Source organism: Tetrao urogallus (assembly GCF_951394365.1).
Source record: "Tetrao urogallus genome assembly, chromosome: 4".
Classification (NCBI taxonomy): Eukaryota; Metazoa; Chordata; class Aves; order Galliformes; family Phasianidae; genus Tetrao; species Tetrao urogallus.
In genome coordinates, this window is record NC_136817.1 from 44,843,744 (window position 1) to 44,861,665 (window position 17,922).

At 41.8% G+C, this 17,922-nt stretch overlaps 1 protein-coding gene across 1 annotated transcript in view; it reads right to left on the bottom strand.

Annotated features, from left to right (window-relative positions):
- Window positions 1-3,053: 3,053 nt before the first annotated feature.
- PAICS (phosphoribosylaminoimidazole carboxylase and phosphoribosylaminoimidazolesuccinocarboxamide synthase) overlaps window positions 3,054-17,922 on the bottom strand; it is a gene marked incomplete at both ends in the record, with an annotated part of 35,191 nt that continues 20,322 nt past the window's right edge. Inside the window, 11 exons of the mRNA XM_079534129.1 lie at window positions 3,054-3,220; window positions 3,881-4,039; window positions 5,171-5,351; window positions 5,519-5,602; window positions 7,214-7,327; window positions 7,415-7,594; window positions 7,955-8,133; window positions 9,237-9,434; window positions 9,927-9,972; window positions 10,125-10,508; window positions 10,552-11,082. Coding sequence (XP_079390255.1) covers window positions 3,054-3,220; window positions 3,881-4,039; window positions 5,171-5,351; window positions 5,519-5,602; window positions 7,214-7,327; window positions 7,415-7,594; window positions 7,955-8,133; window positions 9,237-9,434; window positions 9,927-9,972; window positions 10,125-10,508; window positions 10,552-11,082 — 2,223 coding nt within the window. The remainder of the gene's footprint in view (window positions 3,221-3,880; window positions 4,040-5,170; window positions 5,352-5,518; window positions 5,603-7,213; window positions 7,328-7,414; window positions 7,595-7,954; window positions 8,134-9,236; window positions 9,435-9,926; window positions 9,973-10,124; window positions 10,509-10,551; window positions 11,083-17,922) is intronic.

A 17,922-nucleotide genomic window follows, 5' to 3' on the forward strand; every position in this document is an offset into this window, starting at 1 on the left:
TAAGATAATAAAAGAGAAGGCCAAGGCCTGCTACATGCCTGAAGAAACCCAAAGCTCTACAGGTAGCCACAGCACTGTGACGTTCAACCTCTATTGCAGTTTTTAAAGAAACAAATAGAAACAGTGCTAGAAGAGGAAATGGAGATCTTTCTTTAGTGTAGGTCTCCCAAATGCTTGTCATAAAGTACCCTTCTAAGATAGGATGAAGCTGAACTTTTTTCTACCCAGTAGAGAAAGGATTTATTTGCTTATAACCCAGGTGACTGTTGTGACATATAGGATGTCTCATATTTTGAATGGATAGGTATGCTTTGATAACTTGTCTGTAGTAGTGATTTGGTGTATCCTGATATGCCTTAAATGAGCAAGCTTATTTGTTCTGCCCTGTAAAGACCTAAAATGCTTCTGCACGAGCACAACAGCAGATGCTTAAGTGGTAGGGAAACTTAGCTACTAAAACCATGCCCAAAGGCTTCAGGTCCCTGTCAGATTATGCAACAATTACATAATCCTGCAAGTACTTAAATTTGAAATGAAATATGGAGCTGGGACTGCAACTCAGTTCTAGGGGCACTTGAACTATGCAGGGGCTTTATATGTAGGGTTTGTTTTTGTAAATCAATCATCTATGTGCTCTCCCTCTGTTGAGGGAACAGATGTAGTTTTTCTTTGGGAATGAATTGCTCAAGTAGCTTTCAGGAGGGAAAAAAAGTATAAAAAAAACAGCATGCCTTTATGCCACACCCATAAAAGCAAGGTCACTGCTCCAAGCACATCAACTTATTCCTTACAATTCTATCTATATTCAGATGCTACTTATCATTGCTTTTTCCCTTTGAATGTTTTTACAGAGTGGGGCTTGGGGGTATTATTGGAAGTGAATTTGTTATTAAAGACTAAGGACCACTTACCTGTACCTGCAGCAACCGAGGTTGTAACACAAGTCCTGCTGTCAGTATTTCCCTCTGCTTGCTGCTACCTTTTAAGAATTACTCCAGTAGAACAGGTAACTCTCCTGAAGATGACATGATCTCATGGAGAGTCTGAAGTTTCACAGATTTTTACTGTGGGTATTCCAACTTGAAAAATGCAAATAAACTTGAGTAACCTCTCCATTATAGGGTTTTTATTTGTTTTACAATGATACAAACACTTAAGGTGTTGGGTTTTTGTTTGTTTTTAACCAATGGGAAGTGCTTGCCTTTCATAGCAAGAACTTTGGGAAGAATTTTATATTAAACAGTTGATTTGCCCCATTCTAGGGCAATCTCAATATCTCAGCAACTGACAGTGCAGGTTTTCTCTGCTGCTTTCAGCAATACATCATCAGTGCTAACTACAGTGAATACTTTTTGTAAGGCAACTTCACAAATGGGGCCTCACTTTTGAGGATTTAGTACAGACTGCAAGAAAGGAAAAACACTCAAAAACTGAAGAATGACCTTCTCCATGGCAACTAAAGCACTTAATATGCTCATGCCTAACATAGGTTGTCAGTGTTTACAAACGAAGTTAGTATAATCAGGGTGAAAGTGATTTGATATAAGAAATGAGACACTACACAGAGCATAGCCCCACTACTAGTTTTTATTGCAAAGATATTTTGCCATGAAATTTCAACCTTTTTGTCACTAACTAGCTTTAAGTTGTTTAAAAAAAAAAAAAAAAGCACATTCCCCTCAAAACTACACAAAGAGGTAGAGTTGTTTTGCTTCAGTGTAGGCTTTGATCAATTTAAGAAGGCTGCACTCAACTCTGAAAGACAGCACTATTTGGAGCTCTGCTATAGCTACACAGAAGCTGTGGTCCTTCATGTGAAGGCCAAGAACAGCAGAAATCAATCCAGTTTACCCTCATTAAGTAAATATGAGCTACACACTAGTAAAACTATATTTTATGAAAAAGCAACAGGGCTTCTTCTAACAGTAAGCAACATTATCTACTACGTTATGCTGGTTTAATACATAAGGTTCTTTTACAAGTGTTTACTGTACCTTAAGAGCTGATGACTTATTGTGTATCTTATCAAGTCTCCACAAGGCAACTTTGAATTAAATAGTTTATTTAATTATAAAAGCATAAGTTGTACATACATTGAGTAATTGCATATTTCTTGGAATCGGTACCTATTTTGAAGAATGTTATGTGCAAAGACAAGACAGTCATGCTTAGGCTTGCCCCTGGTATTCTGTTGCTTTACTATTTGTTCCCACCTTCAGTTCAGTATATCTCCCATGGAAACAGAATGAGGGAATATAGATACATTGATGTGTATGAGGATAATTGACAGCATCACATACATCCACAGTAGATCTGCCTAATATTTGAAGGACAAAGACTGGACTAGTCAAGAGTTATACAGCAAGTAGGCAACAAGCCTAGTTATGGTTCCATTCAAAATTAGAGTTTGTCACAAACAAGAGAACTGTTAATTTGAGAAGTTATGTAATAAAGTTATTGATGGGGTGTATATACATACACACATGTACACATGAAAAAATATATGTTTTTTTTTTAAATAAGGCAATTATTTCTTTCAGGCTCTTACTCATTCTTAGCCTATTTTCTTATTAATACAGCATGTTGCCATTTTATTGCTAAAAGAAAGCATACCATTATTACAAGCAGAACAGTATCAGCACTAGTTTTAGTTAGCAGTCCCATTGAGTTAATAAGCTTCAGGACATACATTATTACTATGTAAAAATGTTACTTTTACAGAAAAAAAAAAATGGATTTCTATTTAAATCACACAAATTTTATGTTGACAAAACCATCATCAGTAGTTAACAGTATACACTAAAGAGCAGAACAGCACTATTTTGCAACAACAGAAAGATGTCTAAAATATTCTCATCTTTTACTAAGTGGTTATACTAAAAAAAAAAAAAAAAATACATGAGAGGGATGAGGACACAGCAAACTTATCTGCTGCTCTAAAGATGCTTCCTTCTGTATGAAAAGATTTCTCACATCATACAACTGCAAATCCTGATGCAAATGCATGTGCACACCCTTATCTTTGCCTAGCTAGGAGTAGTTACTTGTTGGACTTACAAGGTGCACTCCCGCAATTTTTTGTCAGCCTGTTTCAAGGAGATCCATGTATTTAACATGTTTGATCGCAGTTTGGCCCATACCAAGTGGTTGTTTAACCCAAAAATCTGAGCAGCAAACTGAGCAGCTCCTTCAGGTGACAAAGTAGTAGGACAGCCAAGACCTGCAAAGAAAGCACAATGCTACTTTCAAAAAACATGTTTTATAAGCACAAGCAAAACGTTGCCTCTAAATGCTTGTTTAAGACAGTGCTTGTTTCAGCCCTCAAGAGGCATGTGATTTAGTTTTAAAGCTACTGAAGTGTCAAACGTCTCAATACTTCTCTCACCATGGCATTTGAAACCCAAAGCCAGCATAGCAATAAGTTTATGAGGAAAGAGGTTAACAGGCTGCTGGGCCTGTAAGTTGCCAAATACCTGTTCTAGTCACTAACTGATCAGAATTCATATGGTAGCAATACACTGCTGTAGAAGAGTCAAGCTAATTGTAGAGAAAGAAATTATTCGATCTTTCATCACAGTAAATTTACTAAAGAAAAATGGAGTAGTATAAGCAGAAACAACAGCTTCCCATTGTTACTAACTCCTCTTTCAAACTCGTATATTTAGCAAGGATAAGCAAAGGATCATATCTTTCTAAGGAGTATTTGTACATAATCTCTTTGACTTCCCAGCTGCAAAAAGCCCAGACAAAGACTGCATGCAGATTTCTAGAGACTGTTCAGTACTGATCAAACCACTGTTTCAAACAGTGCATGTACATATTTATGATAAAATAACTATAGCTAGGTCTGTACAATTGCACATGCTGAAGATTATCTTACCACTGGGCAGTCTGAGAGAAGACCACACATCCTGAGCACCCCAGTCAGATGAGAGGGGGGGACAGTTGACAACAGGATAAGCAGTGTTACCAGACATTACTGGTCCTAAACCATTGCTTCTGCCAGCTACTGCAACAAACACAGTTGGGATTCCATCTCCTTGCAGGGGGGAAAAAAAAAAAAAAAATAGGCAGTCACACAGAATCACACAGAATGGCCAGGGTTGGAAGGGACCTCAAGGATCATGAATCTCCAACCCCCTTGCCACATGCAGGGCAGTCCATCTTGTTTCCTCCCACTTTCTTTTCTGGAGTTTTATCTGAGTATACAGTTCTTCAGTTTGCAGTTAATTTCTTCCATTCCGTTACACAGCACTAAAATTTATGCTGAATTTTCCCCTTCGCAGAAACAACTGATCTTACAGCCTTAAAACCCAGATACTATTTACCATAACTGAACAAGTTAGCATGACTTACTCTGCCTCTGCTTGAGAGAAAGTATCAGAGGAATGGGTGCTGCTTTGCTTTTAGAAAGAGCGACATTTAAAAATGAGGGATTTAGTCAGCTAAGTTCTGGCTGAAGTGTTAAACTACAGGTGTTCTTTTTTTCCTATAGTCTTAATTCATCGCAAAATAAGTGAATCTCAGCTGTGATTACCATGTTTGTACTTTTGACCCAATGTAACTGCTTCCTCCCGTCACCAAATGCTGATTTTTTTGCTGTGTAAGGAATATTCCTACAAGTTAATTTTTTATCTCTTCTCTGCTAGCCTATAAACCATTTCAAAGAAAAGTCAAGTTTTCTTAGTAAAAATCTGAATTAAAATCAAGTATTTTTCTCATTGCATAAGAAAATGATTGAACATTTTCAACAAATGGGTGGGATGATGGCAACATCATCTGTGTTGTAGGTAAGCAAAGAACGTTTATAGTCAGCTAGAGGAAACCACCATTCTTCCCTGTTTCAGAAATACATTTACTGTAGTATCTTCCTACTGATGCAGGTATTAGCACAATCAAGGCTTGGGCAAAGAAGTTCAGTAGTGAGATATGATCAGAGTTCAAGCTCTTGAATAATGGAAGCTCTGAGACAATATGTTACTTTGTAATTGCTTAGTGCAGTCTACTATCTATCATGTAATTAACAAGAGTAGAACTGCACTGTAACAGCTTATTGCTGTGTTCAACAAGCAAAAAACTTCTGGAAAAAGCCTACAGAGATACTTAAGTTGACAAGTCATTTCTGTACATGATACTGCTCATTCTCATTCATTAGTTCTTTGACACCTACCTTCATATTCTGCTTTGATTCTCAGAGTTTCATCTGGCCCTTTGTGAGCAGAGGTTACTCTTAACTCACAAGGAATTCCAAAGGTTGCGCATGCCTTCTTTATTTTCTCACAGTGGCCAAGGTCAGAAGTAGATCCCATCAATACCACAACTCTACCTTGGCTCTTTGTTTTCAGAAGCAGCTACAAGAAAGAATTAAGGGAGAAGACAGGAGGAAGAAGGAGGGGAAGAAAAAAAAAAAAAAAAAAAAAAAAAAGGAGAGGAAAAAAAACAACAGTCAAGAGACTGAAGACAGTTATCAAAGACCACATACACTGTTCATTAGAAGAAAAAAGCCAGCAGAAAATACCTCTACTCTTTCTGCAACCCATTCAAAGTTTCTCTTAACCATCTGCAGTGCTTCAGGAGTCACTTCCTTCAGGTCTCGATAGGACTAAAAAGGAAAAAAAAAAAAAGCCCACAAAAAACAAAAGCAAGAGTTAAAGCTGATCTTTTGCTTCAAGTGCACAAAGCAATTCTTTTTGCTACCACCATTGGTACAAATACCCCAACTGAGGCATTTATGCCATTTCAAGGAAAGAAGATGAGCTGACATTGGTACAGTTACAGGAGAGATTCTAAAGTGAGTCTTTTTTCTGCCATTCAGAGGGACCTCGACAGGCTGGAAAGCTGGGCTTGGGTGAACCTAATGAGGTTCAACACAGCAAAGTGCAAGGTTTTGCATTTGGGCCGGAAGAACCCCAGGCACCTGTACAGGCTGGGAGGAGTGGTCCTTGAGAGCAGCTCGGCAGAGAAGGACCTAGGGGTCCTGATGGACGAAAGACTTAACATGAGCCAGCAGTGCGCTCTGGCAGCTCGAAAGGCAAATGGGATCCTGGGCTCCATCAGGAGAGGGGTGGTCAGCAGGGACAGGGAGGTGATTGTCCCTCTCTACTCAGCTCTTGTGAGGCCCCATCTGGAGTACTGTGTCCAGGTGTGGAGCCCTCAGTACAAGAAAGACATGGAGATTTTGGAAAGGGTCCAGAGGAGGGCAACTAAGATGATCAGGGGGCTGGAGCACCTCCCCTATGGGGACAGGCTGAGGGAGTTGGGCTTGTTCAGCCTGGAGAAGAGAAGGCTGCGGGGCGACCTCATTGCAGCCTATCAATACCTGAAGGGAACCTACACCCAGGAGGGGAGTAAACTCTTCAAAAGGGCTGACAATAGCAGGACTAGGGGAAATGGATCCAAGTTGAAGGAGGGAAGATTTAGGTTGGATGTTAGGGGGAAGTTCTTTACAAGGAGAGTGGTTAGGCCCTGGAACGGGCTGCCCAGGGAGGTTGTGGATGCCCCGTCCTTGGACGTGTTCAAGGCCAGGTTGGACGGGGTCCTGGGCAACCTGATCTAAATGTGTATGTTTGGTGGCCCTGCTAGGCAGGGGGGTTGGAACTACATGATCCTTGAGGTCCCTTCCAACCCGGGTGATTCTGTGATTTTTTTCTTTATGTAGAAAAGGAAATGGAAAGAGCAAAGTCTTTAATTCTACAAAAATAAGAGTTTGAGTGGATGTGATTACTTCTTTTAAACATGGATATGGAAGCAAGAAAAAAAAAAACCAACAAACTACATTAGAATTCATGGCCACTTGTAACATGGAAAGCTTTTTGCCACAGGGCTATCAAGGTTTCAGTAGCTTCTGGGTGGGTAAGCTTAGGGAAACAACCAATTTGAAGTTGGAATTTGCAGTGATTTGATTGCCTGCAACAGCACTGCACTAGCCAACCAAGGTTCTGCATGATGTTACCATGCACCTTATTTTAGAAAGATGAATAAAAGTACATTCAGAGCAATTCACTTGAGGATGCCACTACATGATTCATTCAGTAATACAATAAATCAGACAGCAGAACTGCTTTAAGTTTGATGACAATGAAGTAACACCCCTGCTTCCCTACTCTCCCCCACTATTTAAAGAAAACAGAAACAGATGCTTAACTAAAGGGTGGAATTTTTCTTAATCCTTCTCCTTTCCCACTGACTTAAAATTTAAAGAGCAACATGTTACCTGTTTGTCCTTCTGCTGGCTTCTGTCTCCTGATGGCCACAGTCTCCATGAATCATTATCAATAACATCAGCAAGAACAATTTCTTTGGTCAAAATATTAACACCAAATTCAATCTATAAAGACAATAAGAAGCTTCTGTAAGGAATTATAGCAATATATAGCAATCAAAATTAAGATCACGGGAAATCAGATTTTCATACCTTCAGGTCCACCAGAGTGCAGTTTTGGGGCTGCCATGATTTTTCCAGGATCTCAAAAATAGCTTGAGTAGAACGAGCCATAATATCTACTTCAGTCTTGCCAATAGTAAGTCCAGCAAAAGAGAATTTTGCTTCAATTAGCTGCTCCTCAGACCACTGTGGATCATTATTAGCATCATCCTGTTAAGGAAACAAACATAAAGCACGCAAGTTCAGTTGCTACAAGGGAAAATTAGCCATTAGAAAATAACGTTATTGCTTTAAAAAAAAAAAAAAATAAATAAAACTTAAATATACTCTTTACCTTTCAGCATTTTCAAAAGCACTTTGAGTTATCTTTATATAATTTGGCTTGTTATTCTTTGATGGCTTTGAGCCATTATTGTATCGATGAGAACACACGAAAACATCAGAATACCTGAACTAGTTACTCCTTAAAAGGAGGTCAGTCAGTGCAACCTCTTATCCATTAGCATTTTTAATAAGATACTACAGAGTTTTATCTCTAAGTTTGATTCTCACCACAAGAGAGCAACTTACCTTGTAAAACATCTCAATTTTAGGTGGGTAAAACTTATAGCCTTCTTTGACACCAGGGTTTCTTTTGAGGAAAGAGCCAGTAGCAATTCTTCTGCAGACCCATTCTATTGGGATCATCTCACAGTGAGCTGCTATGAAAGCGGTGTCACTCTGTTTCCTGACAAAAGCTGTTTTGATTCCTAAACAGAAGGATGGCAGCTTAGTTTCATTAGTAGGCAAACTCCACAGTTGAGTCAAGAGTCACAAGGAACTAAGTTTAAGCACAACGAAATCTTGCACTTTGTTGTACTTAAAGGATGAAGTGAATCTCTTTAGGATATTTTAAGCCTAAGAAAAGGGCTTTTTTTTTCCCCCCTTGTATATGTGCTTTTCAAAGGCTCACACTGGTTCCATTATAAAGGAAAGAAAAACTTTAACAGAATTTGTTGAACTACCACCTTTGAAGAAGTTAAGGTTAAGAAGAGTTGCGAAAAGCAAACAAACTTCTACAATAAGACATTCACGTTATCTGCAATTTATGCCCTCAAATAATCAAACCAGAATAGAAAGAATCCTGGAAATTATTTTGTTGCTTTAAAACGTAACTGGAATTTACTCTATAGTGCCAGAAGCCACCAAATAAAAGCCACTTAATAATCTTTGAGGCACCTTCTTAGCATTTAAAACTCATACTATACCCGTAGGCTATTGGATATTTAAATTATTAGGTTAATTACTGGCCATACAAACTTAGGCAAAGTATTTAACTCGTGCATCAACAACAGGCTTCCCAGGGAAGCCAGCAGCTGGAGGTTATACCGAATGACCCAATCATGCACTCCTCTTCACCAATCTGCAGAAGACCTCAATATCTGCTAATGCTTTAAGAACTACTTGTACAGAAGTAGATAAAATTCTACAGAGGCCTTCTTTCTCTTTCTCACACATGGAACATACTAGCTATGACTTTGCTGACTAAGATTTATTACTTTTTATAATAGATCATACAGTTTTTACATCAGCTGGGACTGAGCAGCAAAAGGGAGGTCCAGGGCTACATTCAGACTAAGGTAGAACCTCTACCACGTGGTCAGAAGATTATGCCAGATACTCTCATGTTCCAAATGACTGGGCCACCCACCCAGCTCTGTAGTGTCAGAGACAAAAGGTGAACTAAAAATTAAGTCTGAACAAAACATATCAGAGCCTTCAGGGAGGCTAAGGAGGAGCATGGAATCGGCAGTGTTGAGTAACAACAACACGTGCAGCATGCAGGCATTAATTCCACCTCTGCAATACAAACCTGCTTCCTGCAGCAGCTGGAACACGCAGCTGGTGGTGGTGTTGGAGATGGCAGCCTTCCCCTCCATCCGGTCCTTCCTGGCGGCATTCCCCGCCGTTATTTGGTCCTTGGACTGCATCAGAACGCATCCCGGGATATCCGGCAGCTCATACACTTCTTTCGTTTTACCTTCATTAACTTTTTTACCAAGTTTCAGTTCTAGAGAAAAAGTAAAATTAAGAGCATTTTAGATGCGAGTTTTGGTCGCGTACGTCAGCTCGCGTGAGAGGCGCAACCAGCCCCAGCGCCATCTCCACATGCAGCCCGGGGCTGCGGGCGCTGCCTGGAGGGCTTGGTACGGCGGGAGCCCCTTTCGCAACTTTTTCACCGTTTTCCAGACTCCGAAGCCCAGAAGCGCAGCTGAGCGACACGCCCCGCGGCGCTCCGACCGCGAGGCGCGGAGCTTTTCGGCTCCGGGACCGCGGGACTCACCGCCCACGCTCCGCCTCCGCTCCTCCGGGACGCGGATAGCGGCACCTCCACCTCCAGGGCGAGGGAACGAGAAACGGTTAGAAGACTGCGTCGCAAAGAGAAACTTTTCTGCAGACGGCCCAACGGGGAGCGCGGCAGCGCGGTTCCGACTCCCGCTTCCACGCCCTCCTCCCCGCGACCGCCACCCCATCGGCACCCAACGGTCGCGGCGCGCGTTACCTGAGGCGGCGGGGGCCATGGCGATGACTGCGGCGGCGACGGGCACCTAGGGCACAGGAGAAGAGCTGAGCACACGCGGCCAGCCCGCCGCGGGAGTAAGAAGGGCCCGGCGGAAGGGGCGGGCAGGCGGGGCGGCGAAGCCCGCGCGCCAATCGCCGCCCAACGCGGCGGGGCCGACCCGCGCCCCTCCATCCCCACCCCCGAGCGAGCGCTGCCCCGTCCCACGCCTCGACCAATGCCGGCTCCCCGCCGTCCCGGCGGCGGGGCGGGGGGTGGAGAGCGAAGAGGGGGCCGGGCGGGGAGCGAGGCCGGAGGCCCCCCACGCATGTAAATGAGGAGGCCGCCCGGCAGGGTACCCGCGGCTCCGCGCGGCGCGGCGCTGTTGGCTGCGCGCGGCGTCCGTAGGAGCGCGCGGGAGGGATCCGCCGGAGCGGGCCGAGCCGGGCCCCGCCGCCACGTGCCGCCATGGAGCTGGAGGAGCTGGGCATCCGCGAAGAATGCGGCGTGTTCGGCTGCATCGCCTCCGGCGTGTGGCCCACCGAACTGGACGTGCCCCATGTGATCACGCTGGGGCTGGTGGGGCTGCAGCACAGGTAAGGGGGACGCGGCCGCTCGGACGGCGCACCCTGAGGGGGGAAGTTAGCGCGGGGCCGGGCACTGGGCCGGGCCGTCCTGCCGACGGCGGAGGAGGGAACTGTGCGGCTGGGGACCTGTCCAGCCCGGCCCGATCCCGCACCGGCCGGGCAGCCTCCCTAGGCCTCGGAGCTGCTCCCGGGCACGCTTCGGAAGCGGCATCGCCCCGGACCGGCTTTGCGCTCCTCCCGACCCTGGGCCGCGCGGGAAGGCGGCAGGGATGCGCCCGGCCCGGCCGCCCCGCGGCTGCCTTAGCGACTCCCTGCTCTGCCATGCCATGCCCGGCGTTGTGCGAGATGCTCGTGCCTAAGTGCAGTCCCGCCGACCTGAATCTACAGAAACAGAACGGTTCTCGCTGCGATTCATTGTGGAAAGTGCGACCTCCTCGTGGGAGCACCCGCACAGGCTCACATGCACATGCTGCGTCTGGCTGCTGGCCTGCGAACACCTGCACAATATTGCTTAACTTCCTCTTGCTGGACGGTAGGCAACATTCACATGCATGGCAACTCGGGAAGGCGTGCTGCTCTAAGTACACATGCACAAATTTGTTCTCTACATTTTTGAGGTCACAAACATGTAAGGGTTGCTCCGAATTTGGTTTGGATCAACAGTAGACAACACAATCAGTTTTTCTGTTAGATCTGAGTCTCATATACATTACAGGTAAAATGCTGCACCCCTACATCACACTTACATCCTAAGTCTTCTTTGGTTGCAGGTGTGTCATCTGTGAACTATACATGTTTGTCAGTGTCCATCAAAATCATTTTTATTGGGAATGATAAAGCTACAGAATGCAAGGAATGAAGCCATGTGATCAGTGGCCTCATTTTTGGTTGAGCCATTTTTCTGTAAAGAGCCTGGAAAAACATCCTAGTTCATTTGTGCTTATAGTCACACTGCTGGACATGGATGAAGTTTCTTAGTTGGAAATAAAACGATGTATTTTCGTCACTTTGCAACGTACTCTCTCAGTGTTTACTGCAACCTTGTTTCACAATTTTAAAAAAATAGTTTTTTTTCCTCTCTTTTTCTAATGGATACTTGACAGCTCTATTTGATTTCCATGAGCTATTTAATATCAAATATTTCCTGTGGCATCTTATATGATAGTAATACTAATGTTGTGGCTGAAGCTGTAAGCAGTTTGCAAGTTATACAAAACTACAGAATAAAGGCATACAGACCCTGCCTCTGATTCTGATCTCTTAACTCAATATAAGTCAAAGATTTTAAAGGCTGCTTTCTTGGAGACATAAATTTTGATGCATATGTAAAAGGAAACTTGCTTGAAGCCATGCAACTTGTTACACGTTTGCAAGCAGTCAATAGAAGTGTTGTATAGCTGAGATGTTAACTTTCCCTTTTCCTTCTTTACCATTTCTGTCCGTCCTCTCTATATTTCTCCTTAGCATTCTGCTGTGAGGTGTAGTGAAAGGTGCCATCCCCTTTCCAGAGATAATAGGGTACCAAATTTGTTCTTACTTCTTTTTGGAACACTTCTTGAAAACCAAGATAAAACATCTGCATATGCATTGGTATATACTGCATATACTGCATTGCATATACTGCATTGGTAAAATCTGTTAAGACTGTTCTTTTAAACTGAAAAGCTAAGAAGTGTCTCTTAGCCATATTCCTTTTGAGGGGGTTAAATATGAAAGGGATGCGGTAAATATTAATGGATAGTCCTAACCATGCCCTCAGCAACTAACAGAGCTTTCATTGTCCAATGGAACATATAGTCTTCAGGCCTCACATTGAAATTAGTGGGGATGTGTAGGTAGTGACTGCTGGCTTGAGATGGGTGCGGTCACAATTCTTCTACATTGCTGATTATTCCTGTGCTATACATGTCAGAAATTGTCCTTTAATTCATCTTGGATTTTAAAAATTAGGATCTTCAGGCATTCTTGAGATGACCCACAAAAAAAGAGAAAGCTATTGGGAAGTTGTTACAATTTCTGGTCTTTGAAATCATATCTGTACGCGTAGAGTTTTTGTTACATGACACAAGAACACATGGCATGAATTCTTTGTGCTTAATGTCCTGATTGATAAAGTTGTTTTCAGCAATGTGAAGGGGTTTGCTTTTTGTGCTAAGTGGCCTAAAATGAGGTGAGATTTTTATAGTGTTAGAAAGATAGTCAGACACTGGAGAGATTTACTTCAGTGAGGATCTTTGCAACTGAAAACTTAAAACTCAGTACACTGGATTGCTCCAGGAAAATATTTTAGCATGAGTTCAAATGCATGTATTTGAATGGTGCTCTTTCTACCACTGAAACTCATCTGCATGAAGTCAGGTATATGTGTCAGCTGGGTTCTGCAGTGAGCCCACAAGCAGGCACAACATGAAAGACAGACTTAGGATCTCACTGCATTGACGTGAGCAACAACTTCTAAGTTTTTTGTTTGTTTGTTTGTTAGTTTTTCCTCTCTAATGAAAAAACAGCTGCCTGAATTTGCTTAAATTTGCACTTCTTCAAAGCAGAAGGCAGTATATGGCTTTTTATTGGCTTTACTTTATAGTCATGTACTGTGAACTGAAACAAAAACTGAGTGTATTCCTACTTGCACACTAATCAAGGCCTTCCCTGCACTAAGAACACTAAGTCCCAATTTAACTTAAAACCATTTTTAAGCGATTTTCGTCTGATCTTGGCACATTCTATAGCTGCGTTAGCAGTGAATTCTCATTAAACACAAAACTTTAAGGCTATTAAAGTTAAAACTGTTACTTTGGATTTAACACTAAGAAAACTTAAAAACAGGTATTCTAAGTCATCTTTATGAAAAGTAAGCTAGAGAACAAAGTCACTGTAAAATCGACCGACAGCGTGCCAAAGTCAAGTTAAAGCATATTGGTAAGGAGAAGATTTTCTTGGGGGCAATGAGAGAGGGAGGAGGAGTACTTTGAGTTACAAATCTATTAAACGTCATTGAAGTCCTTGACCAGGACAAATTTGCAACATTAATCTTGGAACAAGTGTGATTTCTGTTAACTTTTTGCAAAATTCTCTGGGAAATATTTTTGGCAGTAATGCCATATACCGAAACTGATTTTTTAACAAAGTCTTTGAAAGTCCTCTTCTGTGCAGGTGGAAGCCTGGTTAAATAAGGGAATCCTACCTATCCCAGTTCAGCTGGGTCTGTGTATGGGATTTGTTAGGAGAATGAAAGTAAATGGAGAAGAAGCCATGCTTTTCTAATGTCTTCCCTCTTACTGTCCACTATTAAAACTCACGCAGTATTGCCAAAACAATCACCATTTTATGTTTAGAATTTTTACTTCGTTTTCTCTCCCGTGGAATTACTTGTTGCCTCCAATTAGCCACTCTTTCTAATATCTGTAATCAGTATAGCATATTAAATATCGTTATCTACCTTTTCTATGCATCCTGTTCGCTGCAAGATGGATTTTTAAAGGCTTTTTAGCAAGCTATTGGTATCCTATCTTACACTGTGAGTCTTACTGGAGCAAATTGGACTCAGCAGTATTTGAATGAGAATTTTCTGAGGAGCATGGATGTGTTACAGGTAGTGATCCTTATAATTTGCTATGTAGTATATTTAACCTTCAGTATATTTAACTTAAGCACATCCTCCATCCTAAGAGGTGAAAGTAGTATTGTTAATGTTTTAATTGTCTAAATGCCAGGTTTTTTTAGTTAATCATATTTCTATATACCTTACCTGTGGAATATGCTGGGAAAGATATTTGTCTAGTAATTATTTGACCTTTTGTGATATTTTACAGCAAATTTATGCTGCATGTGCTGGTTAAGCATTCCTGAGTACTTTCAGAGACACATACTGCATGTAGATGTACTAACACTTCATCTTCAGTTAAGATTGGTGTAAGTTTATAGGCCATTCTGTGCTGCTAGATGTGGACAATTATATGTTCCAACCCTCACTACTGCAGGAAGAGGAGAATGGAGACCTTTGGGTGTGGTGAGCTGTTGCTCTGCTCTGCTTTTGTATAACTTCCTGCATGCTGATTTCCGGAAAGTGAAGGCAGGTTTATGTTGTAAGTTAAAATCACTGAAATCTAATGCTCATTTCACAAAATGCAGCTCAGCCTTAGGTCTTATTTCTGGATGTAGAGTAAGCAATTGGAATGAAATAACATAAGCAGTGGGAAAAACAGGAGGGAAGTGGTGCTGAAATGTTTATTAAATGAAGATCTTTCAGAACAGCTGTTATGTTCATTGTGGCCAATGGAATTTAATTCCATCACGTTAACCTAGCCATGGAGTGAGAGTGAAACTGTTAATTTTTCTTCTCGTTGACTTTAGTTAAGTCATCCATGCAGGTGTGATACAGCTCTCCAGTTCTTTTCACAGGATTGCTCTTGGTTGGCTTGACTTCCCATACTTCACAATAGAGCCTGATGCATGGAGGGAGGCTTGTACATGACACAGGAAGTTTGGGTAAAACAGACTATCTTGGCTGCTCTTTCTGACATGTCTTGCATTCCTGTTCTTGATCTTAACGGGGAAAAAAAGCAGCAACAACAACAACAAAACCAGCAACACAGAGTTGTTTGGAGGGGCTTTTTATCAGATTAGAACTTATGGTTGGACAACTCGCTTGAGCACGAGTGCTTGTACCAGCACAAAGATTACTTTGCTGCAGAAGAAAGTGGGAGTCTGGAGGAGAGCGCCTTTTAAGCAACAATGGTGATTGTGGATCCACCCAGAAAGCAAGTACTTCTGCTCAGTGAAGCCCATTCTCCGTGCATTTGTCCCAGATGTAGTTTGGTCTACCAGGAAATCTAAATGGGGCATTCCTTGCAGTGTAATAGCCCTACCAAAGGCACATAAAGTGAGCCATTCATATCAGAACAAGTGTGTTTTAGAGGTGAACTGAACACTTAATATAGATCAGAGAGGTGATTGTGATGTTTATCTGCTATATCTCAAAAAAATCAATATCCTCATTTGAAGAAGGCAGTGGGGTGTCCTCATTGCAGCCTGAAGGGAGCCTACAAACAGGAGGGGAATCAACTCCTTGAAAGGGTACATAACAGCAGGACAAGGGGAAATGGTTTTAAGTTGAGGGAGGGAAGATTTAGGTTGGATGTCAGGGGGAAGTTCTTTACAGAGAGAGTGGTGAGAGTTCTTTACAGAGAGAGGTTGTGGATGTCCCATCCCTGGAGGTTGTCAAAGCCAGGTTGGATGGGGCCCTGGGCAGCCTGGTCTAGTAGTAAGTGGGGAGGTTGGTGGCCCTGCATGTGGCAGGGGGGTTGGAAACTCATGATCCTTGAGGTCCATTCCAACCCTGGCCATTCTGTGATTTGCAAACTGGGGAAGAAACAGATTTGTCCTTATGCTATTCTGAATGGTCCTCTGGCAAAAGCATGGATATTTGAGAAGGGAGAAGAGCAAAGATCTCTGTTTTTTTATAGGTTTGCTGTTACTCCCATCATTTCTTTGATGTTGGTTTTGATTTTTCAACTGGATCATTTCTATGAAGTAGTTTATATTAGATTTTCAGAGCAGTTATATGTGAACAACTTGGTCTGGCCATGCTGCTGAACAGGAACCATACTGCGGTTCCTAAGAGCGTGATTCTAAGCAGTTGTACTCCCCAAGCCCTTTCAGTTTTCCTGCAGTGCTCTCACACCTAACATTTAGCATGTGTCAGTACCCCAGGTTCCATTCAACTTGTTTGTAAGTGTGCCTAGACTACATATTGTGTGACTATTATAAGTTTAAAGCAGAGCAGAGCCACAGCACAAGCTCAAGTGGATGTAAAAATACTCTCAAAGGATGAGAATATTGGCCTAAGTAATTGCTAATTTCAAGGGACTTTTTTTGAGAAATCCTTCATTTTGGTGATACTTGATTTGGCCCATTGTCACTACCCTCGGTGATGCTGTCTAAAGGTGACACACCATAGCTCTACACAACTGGAATTCTAAGTGGAACATTCATGTTATTTTATCTCTAACCAAAAAATGGTGTTGAATCATAACCACGGCTGCAATGAAGGAGGACTTTCCTTACACCACTTGGATTTATCTGTCTAATCTTCCTATATATTCAGGTTAATTGTAACAAGTAAGTGGGAGTAGCAAGAAAATATTAGATGATGCCAAATGGCCCTATACATTTGATCTCATGCCACTACTGACTGAGAATAAATGTGAATGGCAAAAAAGAATGATAAAGAATGTTAAAACAATTTTAGAAAATAAGCTATGTTTTGTAGTCACAAAGCAGAATACACAAAAGCAGATCCACCTTCTTTGCACATTTGTTTGTTAGGTAAATCCTGCTCTATGGCATGTGCAGACATGTTTTCTGAGGGGAAAAAAACCAACACCTTTTGGTTAGAAAGCCATGTGCTCTTTTTTTTTTTCTTTTTTTCCTGTCAGTTCTTGCTTTGTGCCTACCCTCTAGTGCTGATACGAAAATTTCCATATGTAGATTGCAGATGCATTCTCCAATACCTGCTCTGAGCTGCTGAGAATTCGGACAGTCATTTGCCTCCGTGCTTTTGTGCAGTTCTTACCTGAACAGTACCATTTAAATACTTGTTTCTTGAAAGATCTGCATATTTTAATGAATAAAATAAATGTATTTTTTATTTTCTGGGTGAGGAAAAAAGGATTTAGGGTGCAGGTGGGGTTGTTGTACTGAATGATAGCAAAGCTCTAGAAGGATTGCAATCCTCAGAGTGCATTACTCAGAATTTTAAGTGAAGTTTGTCTTCTTTGTCATACAGCCTTCCTAGCGTCGCCCTTCTGTGAGGACAGACACAGTATGACAAATCTGACATTTGAGCTGCTCCAAGTTAGGGCTAGCACTGTTGAGAACTTGCTGGGCTGCTTCTGTTCACTACCTACACAGAATACAGTTTGTTTTTTCTTTTTTTCCTTTTTCTTTTTTTTTTCATCTGGGCTGTATTAGCAAACTGAACTGATTTATACGGGATCCAGAAAGAATAAAGAGTGAATCTTGTTGCAGTGAGTTATCAAATCAGCTTCAGTTTGTTTATGCAGCGTTAGCTTTGCACTCATGGAATGGTATAATTATCATAAAAATTTCTGACTTGCTAACATGGTCATATTTGATGGTTGAAATGTTAAGTGTAGATGTTTTATTTGATCAGAGTGGTATTTGCTTTCAGTTAAGCCTGTTATTTGTGTCATGTAGGTAAGCTAAGGCATACAGGGAGAAGTTATATCTTTTATTAGACTGATGCTACTTCCAAAATCTCATTGTTAAAGATTGTAATTGAAACTCATACCTTTTTCAATTTAAATAACAGAAGGTGAAAAAAATCAAAAGGGAGCAACCATGTACTCATGTGGGTGACCTTCTCTCACAAAAAAAGTCTGTTTAACTTC